The 18109-nt window shown below is 36.1% G+C and overlaps 1 protein-coding gene across 3 annotated transcripts in view; it reads right to left on the reverse strand.

Annotated features, from left to right (window-relative positions):
- MARK1 (microtubule affinity regulating kinase 1) overlaps positions 1 to 18109 on the reverse strand; it is a 72912-nt gene that overhangs the window by 24051 nt on the left and 30752 nt on the right. For all 3 annotated transcript variants that reach the window (XM_066238076.1, XM_066238065.1, XM_066238056.1), the window contains exons 2-6: positions 12462 to 12665; positions 11220 to 11273; positions 5928 to 5976; positions 4781 to 4846; positions 987 to 1057 (exon numbers count right to left, since the gene is read on the reverse strand). In XM_066238076.1, the coding sequence (XP_066094173.1) occupies positions 987 to 1057; positions 4781 to 4846; positions 5928 to 5976; positions 11220 to 11273; positions 12462 to 12665 (444 nt within the window). The remainder of the gene's footprint in view (positions 1 to 986; positions 1058 to 4780; positions 4847 to 5927; positions 5977 to 11219; positions 11274 to 12461; positions 12666 to 18109) is intronic.

An 18109-nucleotide genomic window follows, 5' to 3' on the forward strand; every position in this document is an offset into this window, starting at 1 on the left:
ATGAGGTGTTCTTTTTTACAAAAAATGAAATTAGTTACAGTTACAGTTTTGTTAACTTAAAATCATGTTTGTTTGATAACCAACTTATGGAAACAAGAAGAACATACATTTGCCTTTTTTATTATATGATCGTACTTTGGATGGCCAGGAGGCACAAGGATGTACATGAACGTTTGTACTACTCAAAGGGTTAAAGAAATGTCATAAAATGTGGAGCAAATAAAAATAAAAGAAAATGTACACTGACTAATTCTTTAAGAGTGTAAATTAAATTTACAAAGAAAAATACACTCAAACATAAATTTTAAAATATAAAAGTAAGCTCCTCAAATAAAAATAAAAGAAAATGTATACTTACTAATCTTTTAAGAGTTTTAATTAAGTTTACAAATAAAAGTTTTAGGTTAACTTAAAAGTACTTTTTCTTATTTTATCACTTCTGTAATAAGTCATATTTAAGTTGAACTGAAAATATAAATATTTTACCACAGTCTTCTGCCACATTTACAAGGTTCCTTGCCTACCAGACTAAATAAAATTGACCATAGTCTTTAAATCTATAAAAATATGAGTACTAATACCAAGACATCTTTATTATAAAAGAAAATACAATAATTTCTTAAAATAGTACACATATATAGGCATACAAAGAGCTAATAATACCTGATAATAATTATCAGATAAAGAATTAAATATTTATTTTCTTAGTCTAGTCTCTATTTCCAAGACTGTCAAAGAGTTGATGAGTCTCACTTATAAGGTGCTCACTATTTATGATCACCTAAAAATTACCATGTGCAACTTCTTTAAATTTAAATTCAGGAAGAACAGATTTCTTCTGCAGTTTTCCATTCATAAAAAGGAAAAGACAGCAAGAACTTTTCTTTTTAAAAATACCACGTACCCTGATGTCCAGTTTGCAACACTCTCCATTGTACATTACTAAAAAATATCAGCAAAACAAAGTCGAAAACTACTTTCCATACCTGCCTAAATTTTGCACGGGCCTCTTTTTCTTTCATTCTTCCATGGGCAACTAAGTAATCAAATACTTCACCTGAATCAGAAAGGTAAAGCAGGCAGTAAAATATACATAAGATTTTCAATGAACAATATATGCAATGTCAAGTTTGTGCCTTGTTTTTAAAGAGGCTTCTGGCCCACGATATTCTGAGAGTTCTATGTAAATCACAAACTATTCCACTAATAGAAAAAATAGGGGAGAGGGAATACATATAGACTTGAGTATCTGTTGCAGCTTCTGATTCAGCAAAACTCTTTAAAGAATAAGTCATAAAAACATAACCAAGAAAACTTGCTTTCTGCTTTTCAAGTATTATGTAAAAAAAAAAAAAATACAGTCAACTCTTTATTATCCATTCTAATAAAGGGAAGCCACAGCACGGGCAATCAGAAATTATGTTTGGCTTTGTATCTGGAGCCTGCATTTCAAATAAAATAATGAAAGTCATTTAAATTCATGTAGACGCAGTCAAATTCCATCTCACTATTTCTACACATTGATTTCTTCCTACACTCTGATTATGCTTATTCTCATCATACTCATCCCATCTATTTGATACCTATTTGCTATACAAATTAAATCATCCTTACGTGTATCTCCTAGTACCCCAAATGAATTTCGAACTACTTAAACACCAGCATCATAGCCATACTTTTCTTTCTATCCCCAGCCTCATGACAGAACACAAAGTGGATAGACAATACGTATTTGTTGAAATAGTTTAAAGATAACTAAAAGCTGCAGAAATTTTCTTAGATCCATTTGTTACATGTCTGTAAGTCACTTCATTTTTTTCTAGTCAATAATATTAAAAAAAATCAAAACCTCCAATTAATGTTTAGTTACAATATTAAAAATAAAATATCTCTGTATGAGATTTGTTTTTTGTGTCCTTTTCATTTCAATTTGTACCACATAAATCGACATATACGTTAAAAACTCACAAAATGGCATCACGAGTTCTTGCAAAATGGTTAAAAACTCAGACTTTAGAATCAAACCAATTTTGGTATGAATCCTGGTTTAAGTCCAAGGTAGCTATCGGGAGACATTAGGAAGATATCTAAACTTCATTAAGATAAGTTTCTATCTATTGCCTATCTCACATGGCTTTTGTGAGAATTAAATGAAATAATGCATGTGCTTAGCACAGTGACTGGTATATAGTAAGCGCTCAATAAGTTATATGTTTGTTTCTAGGTATATAGATATATTATATATACATATCTACGCAATATCAATCCTGGGATATAAGTAAAGTATTCAAAATCAAATATGTAATGGTGTATGTCAGATGAAACTAATACATCTACAATGTCAGACAGCACATCACTTAAATGACTAAATGGAATGATGAAAACATAGGAATGAATGGATGCTGTAGTTGACTCATCATAGTGGTTGATTCTAGATATGTGAGTTTAGGCGGAGAAAGATACACACTAAAGTTCAAAAATTTTGACTACTCTTAAGTTCTGCCTGGAACACTCAGACCCCAAATGTTGAAATGACTCAGTCCTTCATTTCTTATACATTGTTTTTTGATGGTTTGCTTCCCACAACTAGAATATAATCTTCTTGAGGGCAGGGACTTAGTCTTTGCTCAACCATTTGTCTCCAGCACCCAGAATATCACCTCGTACATAGCAAACACTCAACAAATATTATTGGCGGGAAGGAAAGAAGGAATAAACATACCACCCCAGAGTAACCCTGATACCTATATTTAATAGGCCTTTTAGGACAAAATGTGGTTCAAAATTGTAAAGGAGTTCCCTGCCTTCCCCTTCACTGGAAATCTTCTGCCCCATTAGCGAGCCCAAAGCAACTGATCTATTCCTGGCAAATGGGCAGTTGTCTGACTCCATTCTTCTGCTTAGATTTCTGTGTGCCTATCAGCTTCAATCATAAAATATTTGGAAATTTCAGAAGAAAAACATAGAGTGTATTTTCCAGAACAGCCTCGTCATGTATAGATTAAAAGATAAAGAAAATGATTCTAGATTAACTACAGGAGACATGGTGGTTTTGCTTCAGGATCACTGACTGGCAGATCAAAGAAAATCGATCATTAGGGATCAGAACTGAATGGGGACCACCTGGTTGGGGCTGAACTGCAGTGTACCATCTCTACACTGTACCACCCCTTCCAACATGGCTACTGCGGGAGAGCAGTAAGGATGGTGTGTGCTCTCTATTACTCCAGCCATCTGTCCCCTTCATTAGTGCCAATAGAGAGTTGACTGTACTTACCCATTCATTGGTAAGACAATATACATATTAACACTGTTTGTGATGGACCCTCATAAAAAACAGAAGGGCGTCCACAGACTTTTAGCAGTCTGTACTTTCTCCTATCCAAGCACGTCTAGCCCCTTTTCCTTTAGATGACTAAGATGAAAAAAAAAGGGTCTAACTGAACTAAAAATAACCCTCAGAGTTCCCACGCTGGCAAAATGTTAAATAAATATAATGAAAAGATTGAAAAGTAGAGTAATGGTTCATTATGTGTTTTCCCGCTAGGTTTGTTAATATTTTTATAGACTGTTACTTCCTGCAAATTTGCAGAGCTGAATAATTATTTAAATCCAATAATAAAAAAACATTAATAACACGGGTTTTCATGTTAGGTAAAAAAAAAAATCACACTGAAATAGCTTCAGGATGGAAAAAACAGCTTTGTAAAAAACCAATTCTACTAAAACTTTCAATTTGCATAGAAAACTGAAAATATAGTTAAAATATGTTTAATATTTGCATTAAAATTTTTTTTAAATCTGAGAAATGGTATGTAAATACATAATCTAGAAGCTATGGACTAGAATAAATCTTCTTTACTCTAGTTATATCCAATCTGAATCACCAGGAAAATCTATATACTTTATCAGCTATGAGGACTCAACACTGTTTTTCTACTGATTGGCAAATGAGTTAATTAGCCAAAGTGGTTTAACTGCTTAGAGCTGCCCTACCTCTTCTACAATTGCTTAAGTTTTCTAAGCCCTTGAAAACTTTCAGGTATTCTGTCTTTACTTACTTACATACATTTTAAACCTGTTTCTGAGAAAGTTAAGCCCTATACATAACAGAACTGTGACTTTTAGTTAGCATTTCTCCCACTTGAGGGAAGGGAGGATTAAACTGGTTTTCTATATATATCAGTATTTAAAAATCATTCCTGTTTTTGGCACCATGTAGTCAAAATACACATTACATTCTACTGCAAATGCATCTTACTATTACCCTGTTAATGTCGTCTTTTAACCTAGAAAATATATAGACCAGTACTTGTTTCAATTAAAACATTTTGTGAATTATTTTGAAAAAGAATAGAGAATCTGTTATACATGAACAGTGAAATAAACATCTGACCTAGAATATGCTTTTGCCATAGATTTTACTAAATATATTCTGAAACTGAGATTTCTTGCTTATAGCCAAGAGTTTCCAATCATCATTTTATGACATATTATAATATAATATTTAGATAAGAAAATCAAACCATTCACAGATAACACTGTAAGTGCAGTTTCAAATGTCTCTAGGTAATTTTTAAATAAACCAAAAATCCAACTTTTCAATGTAGGATCAATAGGTCTTGAAAGCAAACACTGTATTTTCCTTCAAATATCACTTAAAGGCATTTTAATAAAACTATAAATTCATTAGCAGTGAAGACATAAATGTTACAATTAGTCTTCAGGTGTTGACAGCTGCAGATCTGACCAGAGACTTCTCAGTCACCCTCATCCTTACCCCCACTTGCGTACTCCATTACTAAATAGAGGGTCTTCTCTGTCTCGATTACTTCAAACAATTTTACTGAAAAAGAAGTTAGAAATATAACTCTGTAACTGTTAGCACATATGGGATATATTTTAATAAAATCCAAGGTAACCCTAAGCAGTGAAAAATACGAGCATTTATTAAAGCTTATTCACTACAATTTAAAATTTTTAAATGCTCTCAAGTGTTATGATTATTGTGGAAGAAAACTCCTGACCATGAAGTGATTTGGAACCAACTGCTGGGTCAAAAGGGAGTTCAGTTTCTGGCATTAAAAAGCCACTACTTTTTCTAAGTAGAATAAGGAGATAAAAGGAAAATCTTAAAAGAAAAAGAAAAATGGTTTTACAATAATAAAAGTTTAACTAAAGCTTTAAAAAATACTGTATTATAAGAGGTCTGTCTCATAAAGTGTTAAATAATCTTTAGTACAGAAACAAAAAAGTTATATAAATATATGATATAATAAAAGTTTCTGGTTAAACACTACTGAATTATCAGATTTATATTGTTGAAACTACATACCACAAATAATTATATTAGTACCTCTAATAAATATAAGATTTTTTACATGTGCAAGAAAGACATTTTTAAAAACAGATTAAAAAAAGAATTGCTTTCTACCTCTTACAATTCATCAACTTCATATAATACATATAATCAAAACACTTATTTGTAAATATAAGGAAAATCAGAATTTATGGAAATAAATTAACTAAAATTGAAATCAGCTCTATTTTTTAATTCAAATTAGTTATTTTGCCTATAAACTATGATCAAGCCAAAGTGAATGTTATCAAATTTTCTAGGACTCATTTCTTATAAAAATCTAAACATCATGCAATCTCTTTTTAGACAAAAGCATACATATGGATTAACTCCAAGTGATATCCATTATTTTAGTGGAAAGCATTAGTTAGCAAGGTAGTACAATCATTGTAGCCTTTAGTTAACTTCTTTACAGTCTATTTTTACCCAAGTATCACTTTCCCAGGCTATCACTCACGTTTCAGGTCATTTCTTCTATTTATATAAAACATCCTTAAAATTACATCTTTTCAAATCCACTCAAATAAAAGAAAGCAATTCATCATTAATTTATACATAAATTTCATACCTATGTTAGGATGATTCAGTATCTTCATTATTCGTACTTCTCGGAACAACTGTCAAAGAAAACAGGTAGACATTCTCCTATTAAAAAAGAATACTCAAGTAGAGGACCGATCAAAACATCCATTTTAAGAAATTCATCTGCTTACAACACATTACAGGATCCTGGTAATGGACTGAGAAATGATTTGTTTTGCAGTCCCAGCTTTAGCTCTGCTGAGACTTGGTTTCCAGGACAATTTCAAGTAAAGGAACTTAATGGATGAGACATCAACTACTTGATAAAGTTATTGCTTGTAACAGTATAACAACTTAGGCTAACTTCTTATGTTCTTCCTATAAAATAGTAGTTCAGAAAAAGAAATCTGAATATCATTAAATGAATATATATTAGATGATGTATAACTAAAGAAAAATAGAATAGAATGATTGTTCGGTGGTACTTCTCAAACTTGACAACTTTTAGTCAACTACACATTGCAAAGTAACAGAAGGAAATATTCTTTAAATGAAAACATGTTCTGCTTTCCCAAAGTTTTATCTTCATAGATAGATTATAAAATTCTTATTTCTTACGAACTTGTACCAATGTTATATTGCTTAACTCATTCTCAAGGCCTTACCTGACTTTGGAATCAAGTTGGTGCTAAGTAAATGTAATTTTTGAGATATCAAATCAAATAACTTCAGAGAGAAGGCATTAAAAATAAAATATATTAAATTTGAAAAGATGGCCAACATCACTAGAAATCATGGAAATGAAAACAAGATATTGTTTTGCATCCATAAGATTGGCAAAAATTAAGACATCAGATAATATTAAGTGCAAGAAAACAGAGCAACAGTAAATCTCATACTATGTTAACAGAAGTTTATATCAGTTCATACACTCTGAGGGGAATTTGACAATATTTAGTGAAGCTGAGAATATGCACACCCTTTATCCTAGCAATTCCAGTTGAAGAGATATATTCTTCTATATATCTTCACAAAAAGGCATACACAATTAATGACCATTATACCACTGTGTGTAATGTCAAAAAGCTAAAACTCTAGAAAAAAAGAAACAAAAACACCAAAACGATGTAAATATTCACAAACAGAAAAATGGACAAACTGTAGTATATCTATTAATAAGAGACTGGGTCAACAGTGGCATATTCATACAATAGCACAAAATAACAGTAATGAACATAAATGAGCTAAATTATATAGACTAACATGAATAAAACTATAAGGCAGTATTATATGAAAGAAAGAAAGCTACACTAAAAAAGGACATTTAAAAATAAATATGTATTTTATGTACAGATATATACACATGAACATTTTTTTAAAAGTTGAATGGGAATAACAAAGACAAAATTCAGAACAATAGTTTTTTTCTAGAAGGAATGACAGAAATAGAACCAAGAAATGACACATAGGGTATCAACTATATCTGCAATGTTTTATTTCTTTTTAAAAAAAATGAAACAATTTAGTCCAATGAAACAGTATCATGAGAAAGCAACTTTATTTTAAATGGGAAAGACATTTTGAAGTCTCCATCCAAAAATTAAAAATAGACTAGTTTACTATGTCAACAAACTGCCCAACTTAGAAAAAATAAATAGAATTATGACTCTTCAAATAACTAAATGAGAATAGAACTTTTTTTTTTTTATTCTTTTTTTTTTTTTTTTTTGCATTTCTCTGAAGCTGGAAACAGGGAGAGGCAGTCAGACAGACTCCCGCATGCGCCCGACCGGGATCCACCCGGCATGCCCACCATGGGGTGATGCTCTGCCCATCCTGGGCGTCGCCATGTTGCTACCAGAGCCACTCTAGCGCCTGAGGCAGAGGCCACAGAGCCATCCTCAGTGCCCGGGACAACTTTGCTCCAATGGAGCCTTGGCTGCGGGAGGGGAAGAGAGAGACAGAGAGGAAGGCGCGGCGGAGGGGTGGAGAAGCAAATGGGCGCTTCTCCTTTGTGCCCTGGCCGGGAATCGAACCCGGGTCCTCCGCACGCTAGGCCGACGCTCTACCGCTGAGCCAACCGGCCAGGGCCCCGAGAATAGGACTTTTAAAAGAGCCAGATGGTTAGTCTAAAACTCATAGGTGTTTTAAAGGTTCCTAGCTTCCTCCATTTCTAAGAAAAATATTCTTCCATATCTATTCCAGTAAATCTTAGTTTCTTGAAATCTTAGTTTCTTTACAACTAATTCAGGCCAAGCAACCAGAGCAGAGGTTTAAGAGTCAGAGACACAAGTAACAAGAACAACAAACAGACAAAACTACTCTCAAAACCAAAACAAAAATGAAAGTGCTTCTTTATGAATAATCCTTGATTGTGAGTGCTTAAATTTAAGGAGGACAGAAGGATTTAATACTGTTGTAGAGACAGGAAGGGTTTCCCTGGAGAAATTACTCCAATACCTAAAGCATGTCAACAAGGTTTAGAAAAGTCAGACTTTGGTCAGTTTGGTCTTTTCAGAAAATCTGGTTACCTTACATTCAAACTGTTGATGTTTTGACTAGACATTAACATTATTGTTATCACCTTTTAAAAGAAACTTGTTTAAACCCCTTTTCCATCCAAGTCTATCATATTTCAGTATGAAAGATATACTTCTTCTTTCTATACACTAATTCTTCCCATTACATGCTAAAGAGACACATCTTTCAATAGCCATGATTTTATGATCATCTCTGTTTTCAGTATTTCCTTCAAAACCAAACTGAGATCAGAAGCATGTTGCTGACCACTAATTTCATGGAGAATGAAACATTTATGACTGGGCATCAGGTATAATCTTATTTCTTCACATGGCTATATGATTCCTTGTAGAATACAGAAAAGGTGTTTTATCATTACTAGTTCAACAATGACTCATACAGTCCCCCGTGCAGCTCACAAAATACTAATTCTTCTCTTATCCCTTAGGTTTTCATTTGACCCACAAATGAATTGGACAAGACTTTTCCTTCAAATGACCCACACGCATGAAGAACTGTATTCGGCACCTACATGGTTCTGCTCCACTACAAACTGAAACACGGTACAAAGCATGCCCATGTGAGCAACTGATATTTCAACATATGCCCAACAGAAAGATTTGTTCAGAAATACTGCCAAAGAGCTTTTTCTGCTTTCTCCTTGATCAAAGTATTTGTCAATGATTTTGACTGGTTGGACAAGTTTGGTTTCTTGATAATTTGTTAGATCATTAATTCCTAATAGTGCATCCATAATTCTGTCCTCCTCCTCTACAGTTAGTAACCAAATTTGTCTACATGACAAATATGATTTTGCAAATGTTTCAGAAAACTTAACTAGCTTACCAGAGAGGTAACTAGAATTTGCTTTATGTGCAAATTCAACAACATTTAAATAGCTTTGAGGCCCTGGCTGGTTGGCTTATCAGTAGAGCATCGGCCCAGCGTGTGATGTCTGTCCCAGGCTCAATTCCCAACCAGGGCACGCAGGAGAAGTGCCCATTTGCTTCTCCACCTTTCCCCTTCTCCTTTCTCTCTATCTCTCTCTTCTCCTCCCACAGCCAAGGCTCCACTGGAGCAAAGTTGGCCCGGGTGCTGAGAATGGCTCCATGGCCTCTGCCTCAGGCACTAGAATGGCTTTGGTTGCAACAGAGCAACGCCCCAGATGGGCAGAGCATCGCCCCCTAGTGGGCTTGCCGGGTGGATCCTGGTCGGGCACATGCAGGAGTCTGTCTCTCTGCCTCCCTGCTTCTCACTTTAGAAAAATACAAAAAATATAAATAAATGTTTTTGGTCATCACGGACAATATTTTATACAGTACAACAGAAAACACCAGACACTAGCAGGAAGTGGATTAGTCATTTAAAAAGTTTAATTTTCCGATGTTAATTATTGAATAGTTAGCTAAAAGGCTGGTGCTAGAAGTTTCTCCCAGAAGACATCCCTACGGTATATCATCTTACACTCATAGAGAAAAAAGAATCCAACAAACCTATGTGTTCTCACTGATTAGAAATATCAACGCAGGAAGAGTTATGTTGGTTGTCAAATCTAAAAGAAACCTCTGGTGCGGAGGACCCGGGTTCGATTCCCAGCCAGGGCACACAGGAGAAGCGCCCATTTGCTTCTCCACCCCTCCGCCGCGCTTTCCTCTCTGTCGCTCTCTTCCCCTCCCGCAGCCAAGGCTCCATTGGAGCAAAGATGGCCCGGGCGCTGGGGATGGCTCTGTGGCCTCTGCCCCAGGCGCTAGAGTGGCTCTGGTCGCAACATGGCGACGCCCAGGATGGGCAGAGCATCGCCCCTTGGTGGGCAGAGCATCGCCCCATGGTGGGCGTGCCAGGTGGATCCCAGTCGGGCGCATGCGGGAGTCTGTCTGACTGTCTCTCCCTGTTTCCAGCTTCAGAAAAATGAAAAAAAAAAAATTATTAAAAGAAACCTCTGTAAATACAAACCCAGATCTCTAAGTAGAAATATATAAAATATACTGAGTTATCTGGCGCTAAGCCAATGGAAAGCCTTGATATCACAGACCCAAAATTTTAATTTAATATTAGAATCACAGCAGGTGTAATTAAACACACCATAACAAACCTTTCTGATAGGATTCTTTCTGTTTTAGGAATCCAAAGTTATTTAATGTAACATTTACATGTCTGACTATGATCCCTTTATTTTCTAATAAAAATTATCTCGGATATTATTGCTCTACAAAATGAATGTATATGGCAGAAATCTTAAAAGATCTGTTTCATTTTTAAAATACTAAAATGTGTATCTGAGAAAGTCTTCTGACGTAAGCAAGAAATAAAGCAACGAGAAACAGCTCTACCCGGTTCTCCAGGGCAATCCCCATCCTAACGGCCTTTTTATTCTTTCCCCATTTTTTAAAATTTTCACCCTTTGAAGAAATGTTCAAAGTTTTTGCTGTTAGCTGAAACACTCATTCTTATGAGAGAAGAAAAGCAAATGAAGCAATAAAAGGAAGCCTACATATGAATAATATTAACTTATAAACAGATTAATGAAGCATTATCCTAAATACTTCAACACATGTGATACTGAGTTTTATTCTAATGAATTAAATACATAAGTTCCTTTCATATAGTACATACATTTGAGTAATTTTTTTCGAACCACTTCAATATTATTTAAATATATATTAACTAGGAATATGTTTTACATCATGTCTTTTCTTAATATATTGATGAAATGCAGTATTGTACCTAATCAAAAATTTAAAATAACTGACTTTACAGAACTCATATAATAATTAATAAACTCATATTCTAATTACTTACTATTAATATAATTAAATACCTTTTGTAGACTGGTAGGATTTAGCTGAGTTTTATCTATTATTTTCACAGCCACCTAAAAAAGAGAATCATTAAACTGTATTTGAGATTATATATTTTAATGAATAAAAACCTTATAAAAGAAAACATCTTCTGTTTCATGTCTAACTAGACTTAATTTAGTGTTCACATAATTGCATGGGAAAGTTCTGATAATTTGGTACCCTTTGAATGTATTCCATTGACCCAAGTCTTTAACCTATTTGATTCTGAGTCAATGAAATTACACCTTTGTTTTTTCTTCCAAGTTCCTGCTTTTAAAATAAAAATCAACTAACTGTATCTTAATCTTTTACTCATGATCTTGATAAATTAATAATTTTCAAAGGAAGGGGATTATATACTTTCAGTAACATAAGTATTATGTAAATGAAATAATTAGTTGGGTAGAGAAACTGAACAGCCAACCTTAGTTACAGCAGAGCAACAAGACGGATTTGAATATTCTTTAAGTCTCTGCCTAATATAGCCTGTATCTGAACAGCTCGTAGGGTCAGAATGGACAAGGGACTAAATTCAACTGGAAGTGACAATAATATTAGGTATAGAGCAAAATCAAAACTTACTAAAAACAGTTTATGATTGAGATTTTTCATAATGTTCTAATTGGATTCAGTAAACATATAATATAGAATGTTAGAAGTTTAACACAATTTTTAACATAAATTACTGAATATATTAATATTGATAATTATTAAAGATATAAATTTTTGCTTTATAAATACACATAATTTAAAACAGATAGGACTTTAGAAACCCAATTTTCTTATAAAACATCTGTATAAGAAAACTTGCTCAAAGTGGTCTCTAAGTAGATAAAAATTAGTGGGTTACATTCCACAAATTTATACTTAATTTTTAATAAAACTTATCCTAGCCCTGTTTCCAAAGTTGGGTAGCAAAGGTAATCCAAAATATTTACAGAAATCTTATCATGAAAGATAGAAGTCTGAGAAAAGCTCATTTGTATCAGATTCGATCTCTGAGATGCAGATACGTAGGAATGATTCTTTTCTAAACATTAAAAGTCAACTTTTCACGCTATGCTATAGCTCTATCTAGCAAGTTCCATTCACATATATCCCAGTATTTACCACAGTGCAACTGTCATTTATTCCCCATCTAGGGAAGCTTTTCAACAAGATGCTGGAGAGGGAAATATTCAATCTCTAAGTAAATGTTAAAAGACATCATGAAAACTTACCTCTCTACCAGTTAGAACATGTCTTGCCAATTTTACTTTGGCAAAATTCCCCTTCCCTATTGTTTTTTGTAAACGATAATTTCCAATGTGAGGCTGCTCGTCTGGGGCCGCTGTGATGGAGTTTCTACACCGAGGGATGTTCTGTCTGCTGCTCGGTTTGGTAGGCTGGATGTGTGGTTCGGTATATCCATCCACAGATGTATGCTAAGAGAAAGGTTACAAGAGTTCCTTATTAATTCAATTATAAAAGGACAATTAAAAAGACTACAAAATCACCTGACCAGGCTGTGGCACAGTGGATAGAGTATCGGACTGGGATGCAGAGGACCCAGGTTCGAGACCCCAAGGTCTCCAGCTTGAGCGTGGGCTCATCTGGTTTGAGCAAAGCTCACCAGCTTGGACCCAAGGTCACTGGCTCGAGCAAGGGATTACTCAGTATGCTGTAGCCCCATGGTCAAGGCACATATGAGAAAGCAATTAATGAACAACTAAGGTGTCACAACAAAAAACTGATGATTGATGCTTCTCATCTCTCTCCGTTCCTGTCTGGCTGTCCCTATCTATCTATCCCTCTGACTCTCTGTCTCTGTAAAAAAAAGAAAAAGAAAAGAATTATTTCTTGATGTACTATATTATAAAAGTAGTGGATAACATTTGAGAGTGTGATAAAAAAACACTTTTCAATAAATTATAAACTTGTTTCTTTACAAAAATTTTAAAAAATAAAAAGACTACACATAATTTTCAGGCATAATTCCTCTTCAATGAAAATACATTGCATTCCATGTTGTTCAAGTTTGGGCATTCCATTTGTAATTTCTATTGGACTTTGGCTCCATTTGCCAAGGGTAATATAACTATTTAAAATGAAGTGTTCTGTATAGCTTTAGGGATATGCCTATGATTAAGATATATATTTAATTACACAGATAGGAGTCCCCCAGGTCATCACTCCTGTAAGGGTGTTATTTGTTTTTTGGTTTTTTTTAAGACTTTGTTTATTCATTTTGGATGGGGGGGGGAGGAGTAGGAAGCATCAACTCCCATATGTGCCTTGACCAGGCAGCCCAAGGTTTCAAACCAGCAACCTCAGCATTCCAGGTTGACTCCTTATCCACTGTGCTACCAGAGGTCAGGTGTAAGAGTGTTATTTGTTTAGTTGAGATGGCATCACTGTCCAGGACTGCTGCCTTTAAAAGTCTTTAATGCCAAGAAAAACAATCTCGTGGACTTATCATGTTCACGCTTTCATTAGCTGGACATACAACCCAGCCACTTGACCAGTCAACTCCCCACTTCAGGTCCACCTCTACTCAATTCCTGCCCAATCCCCCTCTCAGCTTACCATGCCCAAGCAAAAGCAACTGATAGCCCTGCTTGGCTCCATGACCGGACAGCCACTGCTGTCCTCAAAGCTGTTCTTAAGGCAAAAATCTCACTCTGTCTCAGTCTCACACTAGCCTACAATAGCAATGAACATCAGATCCTGTTCATCTGTAAGTTCCATGGGTCCCAGTAAAGGTGCCTCACAAACTTTGTTACTACTATCTGATTATTCCTACTCTTGTCTGGTCTTGTCTACAATACTACATATATAAAAATTTTAGTTGTTTTTGTGAAAACACAGAATCACACATTAAACATAACATCTTTTTTCCCATTAGCTTCTTAAAAATAGCTGAAGATGAGTAGAACAAACTGGCAAAAAAAAGGGCATCTCTTTTATGTATTTGTAAAGGAATTAAGACTTATGTTGTCCTACCTACATGACCAAAGCTTGTCTAAAGATTCAGAAATATCTTAAAGGCAACCTCAAAGATGACTCCATGTACCAGTCCCATGCAAACTATGACTCAAGGTTAGTCATTTTCCTGTTACTACTTTCTGATTTGTTTTTTAAAAACGTGGCTCAAGGCCCTGGCCGGTTGGCTCAGTGGTAGAGCGTCAGCCTGGCGTGCAGGAGTCCTGGGTTCGATTCCCGGCCAGGGCACACAGGAAAAGCACCCATCTGCTTCTCCACCCCTCCCCCTCTCCCTCCTCTCTGTCTCTCTCTTTCCCTCCCGCAGCCAAGGCTTCATTGGAGCAAAGTTGGCCCAGGTGCTGAGGATGGCTCCATGGCCTCTGCCTCAGGCGCTAGAATGGCTCTGGTTGTGACAGAGCAACGCTCCAGATGGGCAGAGCATCGCCCCCTGGTGGCATGCCGGGTGGATCCCAGTCGGGCGCATGCGGGAGTCTGTCTGACTGCCTCCCCGTTTCCAACTTCAGAAAAATACAAAAAAAAAAAAAATTGTGGCTCAATATTAAATTAGGTATAGGACCAGATGGTAAAGTTAACTCTATAAAAGAGAAATATTACAATGCATTACTTCAACTTGAAAAACAGAGAGTAGCACTGAGGGATAAGCTGTAAAACCAGAAACAAGACGAGACTAGCTCATCAACACTCTCATTGACTATTATAGTAGTGCTAGGGAGACCGGCCAAGCTTTTTAAGAAGAAAAATATACAGGGGAAACATTTATTTATATCATCATTCTACCACTGGCAGAAAATAAACCTAGAAAATGCAAGTAAATCAATATAATCTTTTGGAAGCACTACTTGACTTCAACAGAGTGATGAAAGAGAGGAATCATCTTTTTTTTTTAATTTGAAATTCTTACTTTAATTAAATTTTAGGCATCTGCAGATTTAGGATTAAGATCAATGTGAGAGTAAGAAAACCCCAAGAGGGGCCTAGGAATCATCCTTAACAAACAAATTACACCCAGAATCATTGGGTAAACTCTTAACCCTACCTTTCAAATTCAGTTTAGACATGACCGCCCAGTAAAAGCCATACATCATATCAAAGCTTCTACTCGCCTCTCAACAAAGCTCAGTTCAATGCCTATTTTGGGTCTTTCTATAGTTATTTGTAGCAATTCACTGCCTCCAATTTTTAAATTAATTTTTAAAAAGATGATATATGCACATGGTCAACAATGTCAAGTAACTCTAATAGGCTACTAACAAAACATAGCAGGTCCGATAGCACCCTTTCAGACTTCAAGCCAGCTCCTTTCTCTCTAGCTTTATTTGCTAATTATTGGTTTATCAGTCTTAGACATTCTGCAATTTCCTACTAGGGCCAATTAAGATTAAAAGTTTTTAGTGTCTCCTTTCCTTCTCCTGTTCATGTCCTCCTAATGTAATATAATCAAATTATCAGTTAAAAAGAATTGTGTTTACATGGCCTGACCTGTGGTGGCGCAGTGGATAAAGCGTCGACCTGGAATGCTGAGGTCGCCGGTTCGAAACCCTGGGCTTGCCTGGTCAAGGCACATATGGGAGTTGGATGTTTCCAGCTCCTACCCCCTTCTTTCTCTCTGTCTCTCTCTCCTCTCTCTCCCTCTCTGTCTCTCTCTCCTCTCTAAAAATGAGTAAATAAAATAAAATAAAATAAAAAAAAAAACTGTTTACATAACTATGATTTGCATACACTAACTCACTGGAAGCCAACTAGTATAGTATGATGCTTCTATTAAACTTTCCTTTCATCAGCTTCACTGTAGTCTAAACAACAATGAAATTCACCAAATTTCAGTATACAGTATGAGTTGTGACAAACGTATAAAACCATGAAACACGACCACAATGTAAATGTGTGACACATTTCATCATGCCAAGTTCCCTACACCCCCCCATTGCTGTCAATGCCCTCCCCTCTGATGCTACATTTTTGCTTTTCTAGAACATAAAGATAAATAGATCACACTATACAGAGTTAAACGTGTCACCTTCATTGCAATTCCTGACATAGTTGGGACTTATTTCTCCCTTTTGTTTCCTGTTTTACTTTAAGTGTTCTCTCTTTTCCTTTCTTTTTCTATATGCATTGGATGTCTTTTGCTCCTTTTTTTATTTTCTAGTGTATGGGAAGCTCTACCTCCAGTGTCTATTCTATTGGTGGTTATTTTTAAAATGTAAGGGTAAAAGTCACCGGTGCAGGGAACTGAAGAAACATGAAAAATAATGGAGTGGAGACACATGATGCCCCTGGTCTGGAGGGCACATAATGGCCCCTGAGAAGGGTGATTTTGATGCAGAGGCACTAGTGTGGCAGGGGTGCAGCTGGGGAAGGTTATTGTTCATTCGCTGGTTTTAAGATGGGAGCGACTTGAGCATGTCGAGATCCCAAGGGAAGGATCCAGTGGAGAGGGAGAAGCTGCCGAGACGAGAGAGGGAAAGATAAGAAAAGTTCCTGGGAAGGTGGAAAGTGAGAAGAGGCAGAGCCCTGATGGAGAGATTGCCCTTCTGCAGGAAGAAAGGCATCTCTTCTCCTGTAACAAGCAGAAAGGAAGAGAAATCAGGTCTAGATGCAGAAAGGTACATACATTTGATAGTAGGAAGTTGAAGTAGTTCCAATCTGATGGCTCTTACTTTCTCTATGGTTGGAGGTAAGGTCACCCTCTAAGAGTGAAGAGAGGCCACAGGTTTGCAGAGAGTAGAAGAGATTTGAAATAATTTCGGTAGAGGAAAATCCTGTTAACGAAAGAAGCCTAGTCGGGCTACTGGGCAGTGCTGACCAGTCTAGCTGACGTTGGTGATCACAAATTATTGGGGCACTAATCTATCTGGTTGCATAATTTTCTTCAGCAATACTCACATGCCCATGGAAAGGGCTGAGGAAAAAAATACATAAATTCACCCTGGTCTGGAGTTGGCCAAACAGGAACCAACAAAAAGAATGTGGCAAGATGAATTAGGTTATTGGCCAGTTATTGAAATGATGGATAATAAAATCTAAACTGGGTAGTGAAGGAAATGAAGACAAAGAGTTGATGGATAGAGAGAAGTAGAGGCCAACATATTGGAGGGTCCATAGGTTTCTAGGTTCATGGTAATGAGATCAGACAATAATCACAGAAAGACAAGCTAAGTACTTGCTACATGGCCAAGTACAGTGTGTCCGTAAAGTCATGGTGCACTTTCGAACGGTCACAGGAAAGCAACAAAAGACGATAGAAATGTGAAATCTACACCAAATAAAAGGAAAACCCTCCCAGTTTCTGTGGGATGATGTGCGCAGATGATGACATAACACCGTGTATACAGTGGAGCAGCCCACGGCCATGCCAGTCAAGATGTGGACGGTACAGAGGAAAGGTCAGTGTGTTCTGTGGCTCGCTAAATTCAAATCTGTGACCAAAGTGCAACGTGAATATCGGCACGTTTATAACAAAGCGCCACCACATAGGAATAACATTACTCGGTGGGATAAGCAGTTGAAAGAAACCGGCAGTTTGGTGGAGAAACCCCGTTCTGGTAGGCCATCAGTCAGTGACGAGTCTGTACAGGCGATACGGGATAGCTACCTAAGGAGCCCTAAAAAATCTGTGCATGAGCCCACATCAAACTGCACTGAATAGGTATGAAACTGGGAGAGTTTTCCTTTTATTTGGTGCAGATTTCACATTTCTATCGTCTTTCGTTGCTTTCCTATGACTGGTCAAAAGTGCACCATGACTTTACAGACACACTGTACTTGTCATCAGAGATATGGGTGACTAGATTAGTGACACCAGAAGCCAGCAGCACAGAATGTTTTGTTAAAACCACCAAGAATGGTCCTGGCTGAATGGCTCACTTGGCTGAAGCATTGTCTT

This window comes from Saccopteryx bilineata, chromosome 1, assembly GCF_036850765.1.
Source record: "Saccopteryx bilineata isolate mSacBil1 chromosome 1, mSacBil1_pri_phased_curated, whole genome shotgun sequence".
NCBI classification, from domain to species: domain Eukaryota; kingdom Metazoa; phylum Chordata; class Mammalia; order Chiroptera; family Emballonuridae; genus Saccopteryx; species Saccopteryx bilineata.